This window comes from Monodelphis domestica, chromosome 4, assembly GCF_027887165.1.
Source record: "Monodelphis domestica isolate mMonDom1 chromosome 4, mMonDom1.pri, whole genome shotgun sequence".
NCBI lineage: Eukaryota > Metazoa > Chordata > Mammalia > Didelphimorphia > Didelphidae > Monodelphis > Monodelphis domestica.
In genome coordinates this window covers 122,769,351-122,790,011 of record NC_077230.1, presented here as the reverse complement: position 1 = coordinate 122,790,011, position 20,661 = coordinate 122,769,351, and the positions used below count along the sequence as shown (strand labels likewise).

Genomic DNA, 20,661 nt, shown 5'->3' with positions numbered 1-20,661 from the left:
TGTACCTTCACCATATTAATTTTTTTCTGGTTCTTAGTAGTATTTTCTCCTTAACCTGGGAACTACAGAATTTAGCAATAATGTTCCTGTAAGTTTTCATCTTGCAGTCTCTTTTAAGTGGTTATCGGTAGATTCATTCAATTTCTTTTTTCCCCTCTAGTTCTGAAACTTGCATGTAATTTTGCTTAATAATTTCTTGAAGTGAAGAATCTAAACTTTTTTTTTATAAAACTTTTAGTAGTCTATAATTCTTATGCTATCTCTCCTTGATGTTTTTCAGGTCAGTTGGTTTTGTAACAAGATGCTCCATATTTCTTCTGTTTTTTTTTTAATACTTTTGATTTTGTTTAATTTCTTATTGTCTTGAGTCATTAGCTTCCCCTTGCCCAAATTTAATTTTTAATGAGTTATTTTTTACAGTGAGATTTTAGATCTCTTTTTTTCAATTGGTTGACATTATTTTTCATAATTCTCTTGATTTTCTTACATTTGCTCTTATTTTCCACCCAATTTTTCTTCAACCTCTCTAATTTGTTTTTTTAAGCTCTTCAAAATATTCTTTTTGGACTTGTGACCATTTTGTGGTGTTTTTTTTTTTTTTTGACATTTTAGGTGTTTTAACTTCATTGTCTTCTGAATTTGAACCTTGGTCTTCTCTATCCCCATATGGTTGGATTCTTTCCCGTTTGCTTACTAATTTTTTTTTTAGTTTTAGCAGCTGAATTGTTAGATTTTTGCTAGAGTCAGGATTTGCCTCCAGTATATGGAGGATGATGTCTCAGATCTTGGAGGGAGTTGTACTATTATATCCTGAGTCCTATCTGGGTGCCTTTGGCCTCTTGGTTTTTCCAATTTCTATAATCCAGGGTCAAGTGTGGTCCTTGCTCCCCCAGCTCACTCTCCAGTCTGTGAGTGACCTCAGATGATCCTCTCTGCCCCTAAGCCCTGACCAGGGCCCAAGGAAGTGCTGCCACTGCAAGCAAAATCTTTTATTCTTTGACATTTACAAGGAAGCAGACTTTAGTTTCTCTCTCTGCCCTAGAGCCACAAACAAGGACTTTGCTCTCCTGCTAGTGACCACAGCTAGTGGAGCCTTTGCCATTCAGAAACTGCACTAACTCAGGTGTACTAGCTTTTCATTCCTCTTAGCCTGAAGTAGAGTAGTTTATGGTCAGCATGTTAGAGCCCCTGAAGTCCTCACCTGGTCAGTTGCCCAACTCCCACACAATGAGTGGATGAAAATCTCTGAAATTTAGGCTCTCTTATACCAGCTGCCCTAGAATTTGTTTTTTGATTCAGTGGCATTTGCTAGAGGTGTTTGCCCTTCAGTAAGGTGAGAGGATCACCAGGAAGTCAGAGATGTGCCTTCCAAGTTGTTCTGGGCTAGACTGTTTCACTTTCAACTCAACTATTTCTGTTGTTTTAAAGCTGAATCAGAGGCATTGTTTTTTATTATTGGGTGGGAGGATTTGGAGAGCAAATAGGAAATTGTAGAATCTCATGCCCTATTCTGCCATCTTCCTACTATCCTCTCCTGAAAATAATTTTCAAGTGCAAATTTGTTGTCTAGTGAATTTTACTTAAAATTTTGAAATTAATATTACTGATAATTCCCTCCCTCTGCTTTTTATTTCCTTATTTTAGGTAGTAAAAGTATTATCGTCTCATGAAAGTAATTTGATAGAATGCTTTCCCTCCCAACTAATGACAAAAATTATTTGAGTTACACATGTAATTATTGTTCTTTAAACATTTTAAAGAATGTGTGCATAAATTTGTTCACCTGGACCAGGATTTGTTTCTCCTTACTTTGGAAGTTCCTTTTTGATTGGTCATTTTCTGATATTAGCTTATTTAAGATTTATATTTCATGTTCTTTTGTTTATTTGCTATTTGACCACTTTTATTTTGTTCAATTGCTTTTGTTGAGAAATATTTCTAGTAGTTCTATACATATCTTGGCTATAAAATGCTTTTCAGAGATATTTGATATAAAGTTTTTTATTAGTTGACCACTTACCTTCTCATCACTACTGCATTCATTTTGTACATGCAAAACTTTTCAATTTCATGCAACCTAAATTATTTGTTTTACCCATTATAATCACCTCTATCTAATAATTGGTTAAGAATTTATCCCTACATTTACCTGTGAAATGTTCCTGATCTAGCCCATCCTACTTTGGGTCATCTTATTAAGAAGTTTTCCTTGCATAGAGATTCAAACAGACTTTCTACAGCTTTGCTGATTCTTCCTTAATGACAGCAAACTATTAATCTACACTATTTGGGTACAGTCATTCCATGACAACAAATCCTTTCAAATCTGCCATCATGAAACACCTATCTCTATCTGATGAGGGACTTTGTCAAATGTATTGCTGAAATTAAAATAGCATTGCTCCAATATGCCACTCTAATAACTCATTCAAAAGAAGGAAGTGAGATTAGTTGGTCATAATTTGATTCTGATGATTACCACTTTCACTCTAAAGCATTAAAAAAAAAACCCACATCTATACATATTGTATTATTCCCCTTAGAACAGAAATGTGGGATAATAAGAAGTAATTTCTGATATATATATTTCTGGCCATGGAAAAAGTATGGATTTGTCTTGTTTAATTATGCTTATTTGTTGTTAAAAATAATTATTAAATGGAATAGGGAATTTAGAAGGGAGATGGAGACAAGCGATATTAATGCCATTATAAAAGAAACAAGAGGGAGGCAGCTGGGTAGCTCAGTAGAGTGAGAGCCAGGCCTACAGGCAGGAGGTCCTGGGTTCAAATCTGCCCTCAAACACTTCACAGTTGTGACCCTGGGCAAGTCACTTGACTCCCATTGTCTAACCTTTACCACTCTTCTGCCTTGGAACAAATACACAGTATTGATTCCAAGATGGAAGGTAAGGGTTTAAAAAAAAAAGAAAGAAGGAAACAAGGAAGGAAGGGAAGGAAGGAGAAAAAAAAAAGAGGGTCAGCATTCCATTTTTAATATGCAGAAAAGAAGAGAAAGAAATTCAGAAGAAAACACAAATATGATAGCTTTGAAATCAGAATGAATTTATATTTTTTAAATTAAAGCTGTATGTAATAAGCATTCATACTTTCACAAGCAATAGTCTTACTCTCTAATTCTTTATATATAAAAATTTTAACATTTCTCAAGTTCAGAAAAACAAAAAAAATTAAATAAATATAAACTTGAGCAGAAGGATTCCTATTATCCTGGAACTCTTAGTGCTTTAGCACAATGTCTGTCACATACTAGGTATTTAATTAATCCTTATTTAATTGAATTGAAGTATTTAACAATCTACTACTTTGTTGACATTAAGCTTAATCATCTCCTAGTTCCTGATATCGGTCTATATCCTCTAAATCTAGTTTTCTAGCACATTTTGCATTTTTCGTAATTCCTTAAGATTACTGATGGTTGTCCTAAGATTTTATCATGGAGTACTTCAGCATCCTGGGATAGAGTTCTCTTAAGTCAGAAAACTTGAATATATTAAACAAAATGAAATATTTTCTTATTATTTCCTAATCCAAATTGGGCTTCCATTCTCTCTTAGCAATGATTTTTCCATCTTTTATGCTTATAAAACATTCTCTATGAGGAAGAATCTAGGAAGAAATTGGAATTAAATGGTTCTTTTTTTTCTTTCTCTATAATTTGCCAACTAATGCTTCAAGCAATGAAACTACCTACTCCTTGTTTCATAAAGATTTTTTAAAAATCTGAATAAACAAACATAAAATAAAATTAATATTTTCATATGCAAAATAGAAAAGAAAAGGGGCAGTAAATAAAACTGAATCTGGCAATTAAAATGTGATTTTTTTAGGTATATAATAAGTTTAATATGTAACTTTCAAAGTTGTCCTGCTAGTTTGTGTTTCCTTCTGTCCTTTCTGTTATCCTCAATGAATTTTTTAAGAAATGCTTCAATGACCCTCTTTTATTTTCTTTTTGCAGTGGGGAGGGCAAAGCTCTCTGTTCTAGACCCTCTCTTCCTCTCACCCCCCTCCAATTCAAGTCAATTCAACACATTAATCATTTATTATGTAGCAGAGTGGTGATTCAAAGTAAACAGCAACACCATCCTATAGTTTCTGCCCTTGATATTATCAGAGGAAGCACCTGACCTTAGAATCTCAGCAAGCAACCTTCTAAAGCAATGGACTCCACTTTTTACTTGGAGACTGACATAAGGCAAGAGTTGAACAGATTGTACAACACCTGGACATGGGGTGAGACTAAATAAGTGCAGTAATGGTAAGACAATGACTCCACCCCACGCCATGCCCATTTGTGACTGAGACTAGACATGCTTGGTACAATAGTTTTCTGTGCTTTCAGTTGAGAGAAGTACCTAGTCTCAAAATCCCCTCACAATGAAAACAACCAAACAAAGAATAGAGTTGGGAAATTGAGACGACTAGCAAGCAAAGCTGTAGCCATTAGGAGTTGAAATTTTGAAGCCCTCCAGAAATTATTAGTTGCCCTGTTCCTCCTTTCCCCTCCGCCCCCCCCCTGGAATTTTATATCCAAAAATTTCACTTCATTGTAGTAAAGAGTATAGGGAAAATGTGAGTTTTCAGGCGCCCGTCTGCTTCTTTGGACTGCAAATACTGTAATTTGCTCGTAGAGTGCCGGACCTGGAGACAGGAAGACTCATCTTTCTGAATTTAAATCTGGCCTCAAATACTGACTAGCTGTGTGTGACCCTGAGCAAAATATTTAACCCTTTTGCCTCAGTTTCCTCATCTGCAAAATGATCTGAAGAAGGTAATGGCAAACCATTCTAGTATCTCTGCCAAGGAAGCCTCAAAGGAGGTCATGAAGAGTTGGCTGTGACTGAAATGATTCAACATCAATAACTCACATGGTTGATGTGAAAATAAAATGGAAAAAAGTGTTCAAAGATCTTTGCAAACTTTAAAGTGTTGTGTAAATGTGAATTATTATTTCATTCTGCTCCTATTTGTGTTTGATGGAGCTCAGAGAGAATTGACCTTAGGACAAGCTATTATTCAATGTTTATTTTTATTATTAGTGAAGAATCTTTTCCTGTCAGGCATAGTTGGGAAGGATCTGAGTCTCAATGAGATGGGGGTCAATAAGCGCTAATAAACCCCAAAGTCAATAAGTCATGAATTATTGTTGGAAGTGTGTTCATTCCCTTAAAGTAGCCCAAAAGGAAAAAAAAAAAACAAGGGACTAAAGGCATTATGAAAAGAAGGCTGGTTGCTTTGAAACCTCTATGAGACCCATCTCTGCATGGGTAAGGGGAATGAAAGGAAGGTTTAGAACTTAACACTTGATAGGAGGGAATTGGAGCAGTTTGAGTACTGGAGGATCAGGTGGTTTATCCAGAGCTTCCAGAATGAGTGGTTCTTCCAGTCCTGTTCTGGTAGGAACAGGAAGCATTTGAGTGATCCTGTGTGGGGCACATTTACTGTTCCTGCCTTTTTTATATCTGATTCCTCTTCATATCAAATGTAAACCAAGTGCTGAGATCACGGGAACTTAATGATTTATGCCTTGCTGGTAAATATACTTTTAGAGACTAGCGTGATTTGCTCCCAGCAACATTCTCCTTTCTGTCTTTTAGAGTCAAAGCCCAAGAAAAAATGTGGAGGAAATTGTATCACATCTGCAATAATCATCTACCTAATCCTGTTTACAGTGGGTGTGGGATTTCTGGTGATGCAAGGTAACTACTTCTCTTAGAAACAAGGTCTGGATGCTAGAGAATTATTCCTACCATCTTACAAACTTCTATTGATCCAGAAGACTTGGGGAAATCTTTCCCCTTGCTTTAATTGAGTTACTTAACCAAATATAAGGACATTTTGAATTAATCATTCCAGGGAATTTTCTGCGTCATCTCTCAATTCTTACTGATGATAATTGGCTAGACAGAAAAAGCACATTAATCTGGAACCACCTTCTTTGGAAGTTGTGATCAGTTTAGACAAGGACTGGACAGATCATGAAATCCTTATTCTCTCATCTATACAGAATTGGCTTAAGCTATTTATGGTGTGTCAATATAAGTGAGGAGGAAATTCAGGACAAACTATTTTCAAATACTTTATGGATAATATTTATATTTATATGCTAATTCCAAATAACTTTCATTTAAAAAGTCTCTCCAAGGCTTCTATTAGGCAACCCTCTGTTAGTTTAGTTGGCATTACTGTATGCTCTTGATATAATTTTGCATTTCTTTAAAAACTCTTCTGCTATTTAGATTCTTTAATAATTCAGACAGGTCACCTAAGCTGAATTATCAAGATCTTAGTGTAAGCACTGATGGAATAATATTACAAAATCTACTTATTTATAAAGTCTGGGACTTGCCAGCTTTTGTTTTGTTTTACACAGAAGTTGGGGAGGGAGTTTGAGTCATTAAAGGGTTCTTCTGAGATACCAAGATTAAAATAGGGAATAGGGAAGAGGTATTGGTAATGAAGTCATTATTGTGGGAAGCTAACAGCATTCCAGCTGAAGTCAATAGAAGAAACAAGTATCACCCATGAGCAATGAGGAAGATGGTAACGTAGAAAGCCTGGTACCAACACATGCTGCTTGACATGCCAGGGAGTCCTGAAGGGGAGCTTGGGGAGGCTAAATGGCAGTCTCTACAAATCCTTAATAACCCATGATGCTTTTAGGTTGTGGTCTCTATGCTAAGAAAATTGATTCTACACGTTAAGTCTAAAGGAACAGATAAAGCCAAGGAAACCAAACTGTGGTCACATAAGAATGCCATTTAAATAATCACCTGTAGGAGTCGGGATGTCAGTGTAACCCCTGGCTTAGAGAAACATTCCCTAAATTCAAATTCTTGGTAATAATTCAGATGTAACAGATAGATAAGAATGAGGTAGTTTTGACAAGTGATATTTGAAAAAGAAAGACTTGAGGCTCATATGTACACAATCAGCCTGTAAATGCCTCACTATAGCCAAGGCAAAGGAGGACAAAATTTATCCTCCCCACCAAACTTGCAATAAACCATTTTTTTTTACAATTTATTTTCCACTTCATGATTAGCTCTTAGCTTATCTTTAAAATGAGGGAAGATTACAGCTCATAAAGTACATGACAGACCTAATTTCAGTAGTCTTATGATTTGGAAATTAAGAGAACTACAGTGTTGGTTTGTCCTAAATCCTTGTAGGGACATGTGAATATATGAAAGTCAGACATTTATATCATGCATGAATATTAAGATTCTATAAAAAAAACCACATTTATATAGTTTTGAGTCTACAGAAGGAAATGGCTTCCCAGAGATTTCGGCTACTAAGATTGGAGAGTCTGCTCTTTCCCAATGAAACACTGCAATCACCCCCAGAAGAATCAGATCCATCCTTCTCCTATGTCCTGTCCAGCCAGTCAGATCCTAACATTAAAAATGAGAGACATTTGCTTCTGGCAATTGAAAAGGAGATTAATGAGGTGCAGACCAGTCAAAAAGAATTACGTGAAAGGATGAACAACATTACCATGAACCCAGGTGAGTGGCATGTCTATTTTCTCTGCTCTTTCTCTGGCCCCTTCTGCTTTTGTCACAATGGGCCACCTCAGAGAAGAAAAGGAGAGGAGGAGGTCCCATGTTCATATTATCAAATCTGTCTTATCTTGGAAACAAGGAACATGGGAAGGCAGACTAATGTGCCTGGAAAATCATTTCCTGAGAGTAAGGAAATATGGGTTGAATGGACTCCTAGATCCATCCTTAATTCATTCATCATGCATCCTAGGGGCAGGAATTTTAATCACCTTGGACCTTCATTTCAATGTTGTTTTATCAAGGATAATAATTTCTGCCTTTTCTCCCCTTGTACCCTACTGAGAGTTGGAGTAAGGACAAAAGATAAATTATCATGTTGATAGTTGGGGAGGATTTGAGATAGGAAAACCAGAGTACTAAATACTTATCATGATTTGCAGTAAAGATTCAGGGACTCAATCCATCCTTTCATTCACTGCAGTAAAGATTCAGGAACTCAATCCATCCTTTCATTCACTCACCTATTTTCCAAATGGGATTACAATCTCCACTCTCTCACAAACTTCCCAGGAAGAATGAACAGATGAATCACAAAGCACTTTGGATGTGCCAAGCATTAGGGATACAAATGCAAAAAGGAAGGGGGAAAAGAAGAGGGAGAAGAACCTGATTCCTGTATATGGGTAAAAATGATGAGGACAAAAGAGTTAAAATTTCTGAATGACACAAGTTATTAAAAGAGATATTTGGAACACAGGCCCTATCTTTGAAAATGATATCTGTGCAAATCCAAAGGACTCATGATGAAAAATGCTATCCACCTCCAGAAAAAGAAATGATGATCTCTGAGTGCAAGCTGAATTATAATTTTCTCACTTTATAATAAATAAAATGTTATATATGACATATAAAATAAAATAAAAATGTTTTTACATTATTTCAAATGTATAATTGATATATTGCTTGCTTTCTTGATGGGTAGGGGAGAGGCTGGTAGAAAGAAGAGAATTTGGAACTCAAAATGGAAAGAAAAAGGAATGCTAAAAATAATTGTTTTAAAGAAGAGATAGAATGGTGTCTATGAGGATAATCCATACTTCCCCATGGTTCCCTTATCACAGCCAGAATCTTGGGCTGTAGAGACTTTAGGAATAAATTAAAAGGGCAACTCTGCTACTCCTATTACATGAGGTAACTATGAATGTGGTCCCCAAGTACTACTCCCTATAGGTTTGGACCATTGATAATTTTTGGTACTAATATCAACAAAACTATCTCAACTGATAAGATGGTCCCATTCTTGGCTTCCTTGGGACTCTGTATTTCAGAGTGTGGTGGAAATGAATGACATTATCCTTCCACAAAGACCTAAAGGCCAAGTCTGCATGACTCTAGAACCTTTGAATAGAAACTAAGACATTGAGGCTCATTGGTTTCATAGAAAGACTGAAGGGAAAGTCTTTTCCCTTTTGGGCCAAGAAGCTCTCACTGAAAGTATTCTTTTTCCAGTTATAAAGTTCCCAAGGATCTTTGCCATATAAAGAAAACTATCTTATTCTTCTTTCCCACGAGAATATGTCTGTCAGAGTTTGTGTCTACATAAAGCAAAGGATAAGCAAAAGAAAGTAAAAATTGTAGTTACTCCTCATCCAGATCATCAGCCTACATACCCAATATCTGGTTTTTCCAGGTGGTCAGTACACTTTAGGAACAACAACAATATTTGGATGAGCAACCAGTATGATCTCTCTTCACTTAGGGTGCTTTGTCCACAGTAGAGGCACCCTTCAGAAGGTATATTCAACACAAGACAGGAGACTATATGACCAGAATCCCAAGTCATCAGAAGAATATACTCTTGGGGAAGATGAAGTGCCTATGTGTTTTTCTGAAGGATAGGGACCTCCTTCAGCCTTGGCAAAACTGAACTCTGTGGGAGAGGGATCCAAAATGGTCCAGCACAAACTAACAGACAACACTTCCTTGTTTCAGAGTTTCCAGGGAGAAAAGGTGAACCAGGCTCTCCAGGTAGGTCCATTCTTGCCTCCCCTACATCTTCAAATGGTTATTTTAGAACTTCTTTTTTGGAGTTTCACAAAATATGCCCCCCACCTAATTTTCCAGTCTTATTCCACAATGAGATTTTTACTCCAGTAGATTCACATCTTTACCATCTCCACAACAAACCTTGCATTTTCTTCTCTCTCCTTGCCTTTGTACCTTCCCCCTTCTTGGGAAATAGTACTCTATTCCCCACCCCATCCACATGGATAATTCCTACCCATCTTTCAAGGCCAACTCTAAATCTTACTTCTTCTATCCCTCTAGGCAATAGTCCATCTCTTCTTCCTCTGAACTCCTATTTCTGAACTGTCTATACTCCTCAGTTAGTACTTAACATACCTTACCTTTTATTTTCAAGGATGTCTTGTCTTCCTTATTAGATTGCAATATCCTTGAGGAGAGGGACTGTATCTTATTCATCTTTCTGTCCTCCAGAGGACCTTGCACGTAGTATCTGCTCAATAAAATCAACAATAAATAACTTTATTTGGTTGACACTCAATTCCAGGAATAAATAGATGAAACCTTCTCAAGCCAAGAATCTTTGGATCCATTATTTATCAAGTGATTCCAATGTGTACTTGTCCCGTCTAGACAATAGCAAGTCACTTTGCAAGGAGGAAATTTTGAGCACTTCTAATATACTAGATGCTTTCCCAAGAACCATCAGCAATCCAGCCAAAATAATCTATGTTTAGAATCTTTTCTCACCTTATCTGATTAATTCTTTAAAAGTTCTCCTCCCTACTCCCAGGTGTAGAATCCCAGGTCACATATAGATACACACTGAAGTTCTTGACCCAAACATCTTTGGCTACGGGGTAATCTCTAGGAAATAGTGAAGAAGTTCTGAATCCCTGCTTTCTGTCATTTGTTGCTGGATGCCAATGATTCAAGGAAGGCAGTTATCGGAAAGAAGATGGCCCCTCAAATTGGTGCTAACAATAATAAAAATAAATAATAAGATGATGACAACCAAAGATAGTTTATATCCATTCATATAGTCCTTAAATTCACCTATGACCAAAATAAACCTTACACCTGCTTTTCTCCAGTTCTTCACATCCCATAGGCTTTCCTTTTGTCACTTATTTCTTCAAGATTTTCCACTGTTTCTTGTAAAAAGTTGTTATCTATCATAAAATGGATATATAGTACCAGTAACTAGCATTTATATAATTCTTTAAGGTTTGCAAAGTACTTTATAAGTTACTCCATTTTATCCTTATAACTATCCTGTGAAATAGGTGTTTTTATTATTTATTATTATTATTATCCCCATTTTACAGAGGTACAGAGAGATTAAATTATTTGCTCAGGGTCACACACATCTAAGCAAGTATCTGAAGCAGGATTCAAAATGGGATCTCTCTGACTCCAAGTCCATCATTATGTCACCTAGCTGTCAGTCACAGGGATGTTCTAACTGTAAAATAAGAGAAAAGGGTGGAGGTGGAGGGCAAAAAAATCACAGAATCACGATTTCTCACATTCCTATAGCAAAATCTTGTCCAAAGTATCTAAGTCTCCATGTCCACACATACCATAGCCACCCATTAAAGGGAAAGATTTTTCACATTTATTTTCATTAGCAAGCAGCTCTGGGAACTAGGGAACTTCTCCTGGTGCTGAAATGCTTTAGAACCTTGTCCTTCTCCTAGGACCACCATGGCACTCAGGAAAGTGAATGCTAATCAGCTGACTCAAAACTTCCACTCTAGTTTAAACAGAAGGAATAAACCACCAAAGTCATCTTCTGGTGAGGATGCTTAAGGGAGATGAATTCTAGATCATCACTTCTCAAAGTATGGTCTGGGGAACCCTAGAAGTTCCTGAGACCTTTTCAGAGGATCCATAAAGTCAAAACAATTTTCACAATAATAATAAAATGTTTTCATTTCTAACAGAATATATATATATATATATATATATATATATATATCAATGGAGGAGGCAACTAGGTGGCCCAGGCCTGGAGTGGGGGAGACCTGAGTTCAAATCCAGCCTCAGACACTTACTAGCTATATGACCCTGGGCAAGTCTCTTAACTTATTGCTTTCAGTTTCCTTATCTCTAAAATGAGCTAGAAAAGGAAATGGCAAACCATTCCAGATTTTGCCAAAAAAAAAAAAAAACACCCCAAATTAGGTCATAAAGAGTCAGACACAACTGAAAAATGACTGAAGAATAGTATCAACAAATATGTTGATGGCTATAATCCATATAAACAAAAACTCTTTAGAGTATCCTTGATAACTTTAAGAGTATAAAGGGATCCTGCGATCAAAAAGGTTGAAAACTACTGTACTGGAGGAATTGGGCATAGTGTTTTCCCTTTGCCCCTCTGTGACAATATATATGACTTCCTTTTCATTATTAAATAATTAATGATGAGGAAACTTAAGCCATTCTGAGAGATCTCTGTGCTAGAAGTCTAGAAACATAGGCTCCAATCTGCAACAAATTGCTATGACTCTTTGCCATCTATAAACCAACTCCTTTGTTCCTCAGTCTCATTGTTCAAAGATGGAATTGCTAGCACTGGTTATAGAGCTTTTGTGGATTAATAAGAGGGAAAAATAAGACAGTAGGCGTGAAAACACTTGGTAATAAAAATACTATCTGAATACATATAATACGGTATAAATATAATTGTCTATATATCAATATATTTCATTGAATTTTAGAACTAAATATACCTAAGAAATGATTAGCTTATTTCCCTTATTTTTTAAGTGAGGACATTAAGTCTAAGACTGTTAAATTAATTGTCCAACTTGATACATTTAAATTAATCACAAAACTGATGCTGGAACCTAGCCTTCTGATGAATCCTAGATCAATGCCATTTTCACTGTTATAAATCAAGTATTTATTGAGTCTTTGCTACATGCCAGGACTGTGATAGGCATGTAGAAGGACACAAAGAGGTATGACATGAACATCTGCCCTCAAGAAATCATAGACTATATCATGAAATGAATAGTATGGAAATATAAAACATGAAAGTATAGGTATAACCTATATCAGACTCTTCACTGTCTTGGGAGTAGGGGAGGGTATGAAGGGAGAAATTTTTAATTTTAAATTGTTAAAAATATTGTCAAAAAGTGTTTCTACATTTAAATTAAAATTAAGATTTTTTGGGGAAAAAGAAATCATAGAATATCACATTTTAGGTATTCTCAGAGGTCATATCTAATCTAACTCTTAGCTCAACAGGAAACTAAAAAAGAACTATATAGCCCTCACTTTAAGTTTTCTAATGTTTACTATCCATTTTCCCTTGAGTCTTCTCACTTTAGAACATTCTTCCCTATGCCAACCCCTTCTCCCATTGATAATTTCCTCCTGGATCCTCCATTCTAGGAAGAAGCCCAGGATAGCCAATCTTCAATTCTGACTTGGTTCTGCTTCTGACATTTTGGCCTTGGACACCAAGTCTCTTCATGGGTCACTTCCCTCCCTTACTCCTTTTCTACCTCCCTTTTCTTCAGTGTCTTCACCCATGAGAATGTTAGTTCCTTCAGGTCAAGAACATCTTTCTTTTTGCTTATTAATGCCCAGTCCTTAGCACAGTGCCTGACATACAGTAAACAATTAATAAATGTGTATTGTTTTGCTTTACTAGCAATGTGACCATGGGCATGCCATTTAAGCTCCTTGGGCTGTAGTTTCCTCCTCAATAAACTGGAATTTGACTAGTTGACTTCTGAGGTCTCTTCTACCTCTAAATGTATGATCTTTGATGCTATATTCTTCAGCAATGGGAAACTGACCACTATTGTCATTTTGAAATTCTTCCTTAGGTTAATCTGAAATCTTATGGCTTATAGTTTTTAATCATTTCTCCTAGTTCTGTACCCTGGAACTAAATGAATCAAGGGTAATCTCCAAATCATTTTCTATATAACAGCCTGGAAGAAAGGAAGGAAAGGAAAGGAAAGGAAAGGAAAGGAAAGGAAAGGAAAGGAAAGGAAAGGAAAGGAAAGGAAAGGAAAGGAAAGGAAAGGAAAGGAAAGGAAAGGAAAGGAAAGGAAAGGAAAGGAAAGGAAAGGAAAGGAAAGGAAAGGAAAGGAAAGGAAAGGAAAGGAAAGGAAAGGAAAGGAAAGGAAAGGAAAGGAAAGGAAAGGAAAGGAAAGGAAATAGATGGGGAAGGGAGGGAAGGAGGAAGGAAACAAGCATTCAAAACATTTATCAAGTGCCTACTATATTTCAGGCACTCTGGTAAACATCTTAAAAATACTATCTAACTTAACCCTCACAACAACCTGATAGTTTAGGTGCTATTATTACCGCCATTTTACAATTGATGAAACTGAGGTAGCTATAAGTTAAGTGACTTGTCCAGGGTTACACAGTTAGTGTGGTCTGAAGTCAGATTTGAATTCATCATGTCCTGGCTCCAGGTACAGCATTTTATCAACTATGTCACTTAGCTGCCTTTATCTTGGCATAGAATCATATCCTGCCAAAGCTAGAAGGGACCTACATTTTAAAATAGATCATCTAATTCAATTCTGTCATTTTGCAGATAAGGAAACTAAGACTCAGAGGGATGAGATGTCCAAGGTCACTTGGTAACTGGCAGGGTTGGGAGCTGAATCCAGGTGCTATGAGTGATTCACAGTTCAGTGATTCTTTCATTATAACAACTCTCTTTTTCCAGTATAAAGATTCCTGTTTTCTCTCATTTATCCTTGTATGCTAAAATTTACAACCATAACAAGACCAAACACACACACCCATCTAGAAGCCTTGACTAAGGATTGACCAAATGCCAGGCATTGTTCTGCATGCTGATGATACAAAGCTAAAGAAGGAAACCATCCTATTCCCAAATAGCTACTAACAATAAAGAAAGACAAAGCGATAGCTCAAAGTGCAAGGCAGCCAAATGAGTGATGTTGATGAAAAGTGGTATTGGAGTTCAGAAGAAGGAGAAATCTCAAATTTGGCTTTGGTCTGGTAGAAAAGGCCTTATAAAATAGGTGGTGTTTTTTAACTAGTATAAATAATTGTTGTAAAACAGAAGTCAGTATCTATCATTCTTTGTTCCACTTATTTGTGTCTTTTTTCCAGGACAAAAGGGGGAAAAAGGTGTTGCTGGGTCACCTGGAGGACCAGGTGTGAAGGGAGAAAAGGGAATCTCTGGAAGGGATGGAACTCCAGGTAAGCAGGAATATGCTAAGTGTCTTTCTGGCACTGGAGAAGCCCACTGTCTCTTCAGGCCCTCATAATGCATGACCAATTTGCTTTCTCTTTCAGGACAACCTGGACCCAAGGGACCACCAGGGGACCCAGGATCAGTGGGTAAATAAATGGGAGATGGGATTACTATGCAGAAATATAAACTCTTAGAGAAGACTGAGTTTTATTTTTTCTGAAATGAATTGCCAACACAAATTAATAAAGGATTTTTTTTTCTGAGCTCCTAGCTCCTGGCTAGCACCAGAAGAATGTAAAGCCCTCCCTATGTAAACACCAGCTCTGACTATATTCCAGCCAATCTGATCAATTTATCCTTTCCTCACCAGACTCTGTGATTTCCCCACCTCTGTTTTGGCTGTGTGCTTTTTTTGTTCACTCACCTAGGATGTTCTCTCTATTCCTTTCCACCTTGCCAAATCCTGCACATCATTCCAGGTGGAATACAGTCAATATGTAACTTAATTCAGCTCACAACATCCTCAAGACTTATTTTCTGTGCCTTTCATTTGGCACTGATCACATGTTTCTTAATCTTTTATTTTATGTGTGTTGATACTGTTCTTCCCACATTACATCTTTATTTCCAAATATCTCTTCCCCCCTCCTATCCAGTGAACCATCTCTTATAACAAAGATAAAGAAAAGGATAAAAAAACTATTCAGCAAAACAAATTAACACATTAATTGTGTTTGGTAGTATTTACAGAATTCCATACATAGACACCCAACTCTACATAGAAAAGAGGGAGATGCTCTTCTCTAAGAAAAACTTAATTGTTCAAATTTCATGCATGCTGTCTTTTATGGCTAATTAGATTTCCATATTCCTTTTTGATTATTGTATCCCCACAGTCTAATAGAAGCTTATAAATGTTTGTTGATGGCCTAAATTAGAGAGTAGTGACTGAACTTATTCTTTCTTTCTTTCTTTGCACTAGGCATCCAAGGACCAAAGGGTATTCCAGGGGAACGAGGACCAGCTGGTAACTTATTTTCATTTTGGCTATTGATATAGTTGTGTAATTCTTAGTTAAACTAAGCTACAATCCCTACTAGCCCATCTCCATCACTCTAGGAAAAGATACAAAACTGGATAGGACTAAGGCTGGCTGTCTCTTTTGCTAAGTTCCTTCTCCCTAGTCAGTTTCCTAAAGTCAGTCAGTTTATGCCTGGTAAGTCTAGGGTCGGGTCTGGACCACAGACATGAATATGTATTGTATGTGGGGTGGATAAGCATCACCGTAACCAAAGACATCCTCCTCTTCCTCATGCATATGGGACGGGCACATATCAGAAATGGGGAGGCTTTTGACCCTCATCGAGTTATTTACTCAGCAGGAAAATATCCAGTGCAAATAATAACAAGCCAAGCTAATCAGATGAGCTAAGTGAGGCATCACTCTGGAATGTGCTCATTCTCTCAGTTCCATGGCTGCCTGCTTTTCTCAGAATTCCCATTGCCTCTTCACCTGTATACCAAAGACCAAGTGGATTGGTGGGCTTACTCACTCCATGCTCTGTGCCTAGGTGTTGCAGGACCCCAGGGGGAGAAAGGAATCAAAGGGGATGCTGGCCTGATGGGCCCTAAAGGTGAAGCTGGAGCCAAAGGAGATAAAGGAGATCTGGGGGCCATAGGTGAGTCCGTTCTCAAAGGATTTTTTTGGTTACCTGAAAGCCATATCAGAATCATGAGTGGCAATTTATTTAGTAGATACTTAAGTATTTTTACTATTAAGTATTAAATTATAAAAATATTATTAAATATTAAGTAAATTTATTAAGTAAATACTATATGAATCACACTAGTCCAGCTACTGAGAACAGAAAAAAAATGAAACAATCTGATATTAAGAAGTTTACCTTTTCCTAGGAAGGTGGGGGTGGGGTGCATAAATCATGAAAATTAAAAAAAAAAAGGCTATAAGGCAATTTGAAAAGGGAAAGAATCCTGACATCCAGAGGGACCACACAGATGACCAAAGCCTAGAAGGAAGATAATAACTCAACATTATGAAATTGAGGATGGAGTATATGGTAGCAAATGGAGATAAGTGACAGAAAAGGCACAAGACTAGGGCATGGAATGTCAGATTCTGGTAACAATAGACCAGATGCCTGGAATAGAGTGTGAAGGGAATAATATTAAAAAGACTAGAAATGTTAGGTTGGAACTGGACTGTGGAGGGCCTTAAGTGACAGCTAGACTAGGAAACTATCCTAGAGGCAATAGGAATCCACTGAAGGTTTTTGAACAGAAAAGTGGACATGGTCTGCAAAGTGCCTTAAGAAGATATTTTAGCAGTTTTGTAGAGGATAGATCAGTGGGAGAAGACTGAAATTGCAGAAGAGCATTTAAAATAGATTGTGAAAAACAAAGCACAAGAGACTTTATTACAGACAAAAGATTAATAAGAGGATGAAAGAGAGGGGATGAAAATAGTTGGAAATAAATTAAAATGGAATGGCTAAAACTTGCTGACACATGATGTAAACATTCCAATAGAGTTAGAGGTAGATAGATAGATAGATGTGGTTTTTAAGTTTGTGTTACTATTTTATTATTTAGATGCTAGGATCAAAAAGTTTGAGGCATTATTGAAAAGTTCAATGATTATAATATATATATATATATATTATATACACACACACTATTTGTTACATATTCCTGTGACAAAAGTACATCAGGGAATAAAAATTCATGATAACCTTATGAAGAAGTTATGGCAGATATGATTATCTCTATTTAATAGATTAAAAAACTGAAGTTCTGAGAGATTCAAGAATACTTTAGAAGGGGGGCAGCTGGGTAGTTCAGTGGATTGAGAGTCAGGTCTAGAGACGGGAGGTCCTAGGTTCAAATCTGACCTCAGACACTTCCTAGCTGTGTGACCCTGGGCAAGTCACTTAACCCCCATTGTCTAACCCTTACCACTCTTCTGCCTTGGAACCAATACACAGTATTGATTCCAAGATGGAAGGTAAGGGTTTAAAAAAAAAAAGAATGCTTTAGAAGAGATTTAGGTACTTGGCAGGAAATAGTGAGCTGGACTTAGGGTTAAGAATTCCTAGGTTTTGATTACTGACATTGATATGTATAAGTCATGTGACCCTGAAGATGTCATTAATCTTATTCTCTCTGAGCCTTTATTTTTCTCATATATGTTAGTATAATGAGACCTGTGTTGTCTCTCTCATATGACTTTTGTAGGATTCAACTGAAAATATATGTATATAGTGCTTTGCATTTTTAGAATATAATATGCATTATTATTATTATTATTATTATACTGGATAGCCCTTGAGGTCCCTACTATTAATGTACCCATATATTATGTTGACTCTTTTATCTAGCCATATCATACAATTGGTTCAGATTGAGTTTAAAATTTGTTACTTTTAATTCTTGATTTTTCTCCAGAGTTGTCACAACTTTTTATTAAACCAGGTTTCTCTTTCCTTAATCTTACATAGTTTCTTTTTTTTTGCCTATATTGGTATTTTGTTTTTTATTGAGATTCTTTGCTTCTAAATCTTTATTGAGTACTTACCATGTACAAGGACTAATGCTAGTTATATAGAGGCCACCAAAAATGTCTAAGGTTCAGAAATCTGATCATCTAATTGGGGTGCTATAAAAATCTGAAAAAGTTAGGCCATCTCTGTTCAATACAACTATATGTGAATTGTCACAATATAATACAGGATTATTCCTTAAAGAATAATATAGGCATAGATTTGCTAGAGCCAGCTTCCACCATTTACACAGAGCTAATTGTTCAATTTTCAACATGAGAATATACACTTTGGAAATTGGCAAACACTATTAATTAGAACTTCATTTATTTTTTATTGATTGTCTAGACTTAATAAAATAATGGAGACAATATTAATACTGATTAAACTTAAAAGTGTTTTGTACATATATACCACAATCATCACAACCTCAAGACCTGGTTGTTAAACATTTACAACATAACTCCTAATTTTAGGAAATTAGGACCTTGACTTCAAAGAAGAAAGTGATTTGGATGGTCATGAGAATATAGGTATTTAAATATTTAGAGTAGAAGGGGAAATTATTTTGATGGGGGGATTCTAGAATGGATTATCAAAGAGATACTTAGTGAACATAAAGAAAAGGAAGTGATTATCACAAAAGCTGGCTCCATTAAAAACAAATTGGGCCAGATTTAGCAGCTGAGGAAACAAGGGAGGAAACAGAGAGGTCAGATGATTTTCTGTCTTTAATTCAGCTAGTCAGTGAGCTTCCAGTCATGATGGTTCCTAGATGCCAGGTCTCCTCCCTCTAAACCCTTTGACTTTTGGCTCCTAGCCAACTTAAAAAGCATTTCCCTGAATACCAAGCAATACTATTGCCCCATCTCCCCAGATCTGCTGTCGAAAGTCTTGCTACTTTATACTTTATCCAAGTTGGAAAATGAAATCGTCTATTTTTGTGATGAAAAATTCAATGGTTTCAGTTCCTCAGAAATCAGGAACCCCATACTGCCCATCCCTGAGGTCTCCCTATGAGACAATCACATGATTACTCTTACCCAATTCACCTCAGTAATTGTGGTTTCTAGAAAAGTCAAAATAACTAACTCCAAATACATTGAAGACTCTAGGGTAAAAACTTCAATCTTCTTGTTTCTCGGAGGCTTCTGAAAAATCTAGAACTAAAAGGATAAAATCTCAGTCAAAGGGATTCTCATGGTCTAGCTAATCTCAAAGTACCTTCTAGCTCCCAATCATGGCAGCCTTGGATTTGAAAGCTAGAAAAATCCTTAGAAATTATTTTATCTAGCCAGGTAGAATAATGAATCAAGTGCCAGACCTGAGTCAAGCAGACCTGAGTTTAAATCTCGGACACTTATTTGCTGTGTGATCCTGGACAAGTCACTTCATCTCTGTCAGCCTCAGTTCCTGCACCTATAAAATGGGAATGGTTCTCAAGTTGTTGTGAGGATTGAATAAGATATTTATAAAGTGCTCATCTTAGCACAGTTCCTGGCACATAGCAGGTATTTAACCTGCTATGTTAAAGGGTGTTAAGGGTGTATTCCCTTTCTTTTTCCCTTCTAACCCCCCTCAAGCTGAGTTCTAAGCATGATCCTAGTCTGATAGAATGCTGGCTTTATTATTTCTATGCTGGTAATTCCCAAGTCTAATATCTAGTCCTATACTCTCTCCAGAACTCCAGCCTCATATTACCAAACTCATGTTAATTTGGATATCTCCTACACAGCTCCAATTTGACACATCCAAAACAGAATACATCTTCTTCCTAACTAAAACTTTTCTCAATTTCCTAACTAAACTAGAACATTCTAACAAAAACTAAAAATTTCCCATTTCTCTTCAATATTCCTATTTCTATTCTTTTTTTTCTATTGAGAGTACCATCATCCTCCCAGTAATCCAGTTGTGTAACTAGGTATTATCTTTGACTCTTCCCTTTTCCCCATTTAATTAGTTGTCTTTCCACCCTAATAGCATAAAATATTTTTTACATTCATTCCCTTTTCTCCACTCACACATCCAACTTGTTGGTTTAGGCTTTCATTCTCTCTTCCCTGGACTTTATAATACCTCCTAATTCATCTCCCTACCTTCAGTCTCTCATCTCTATAATCTATCTTTGGAACAGCTACCAACATAATCTTCCTAAGACCTGATAATGTCATGCCCTTCCTTGGTCATCTTCAGGGGTTTCCCTATTACTTTCAGCTGAAATGCAAATTTGTGGTCCTTCAGAATCTGATTTCAATCTACCTTTGCAGGCATTTCACATTTTTCCTCTACATACTCTATGCTCGAAACCAGACTCCATCTCTCACCTCAGTGCATTCCCA

The 20,661-nt window shown here is 36.5% G+C and overlaps 1 protein-coding gene across 1 annotated transcript in view; it reads left to right on the top strand.

The window, feature by feature from the left end:
- MARCO (macrophage receptor with collagenous structure) overlaps positions 1–20,661 on the top strand; it is a 66,127-nt gene that overhangs the window by 9,395 nt on the left and 36,071 nt on the right. The window contains exons 2-8 of the mRNA XM_007494065.3: positions 5,621–5,722; positions 7,277–7,534; positions 9,524–9,559; positions 14,678–14,767; positions 14,864–14,908; positions 15,745–15,789; positions 16,334–16,441. Of these exons, the coding sequence (XP_007494127.2) occupies positions 5,621–5,722; positions 7,277–7,534; positions 9,524–9,559; positions 14,678–14,767; positions 14,864–14,908; positions 15,745–15,789; positions 16,334–16,441 (684 nt within the window). The remainder of the gene's footprint in view (positions 1–5,620; positions 5,723–7,276; positions 7,535–9,523; positions 9,560–14,677; positions 14,768–14,863; positions 14,909–15,744; positions 15,790–16,333; positions 16,442–20,661) is intronic.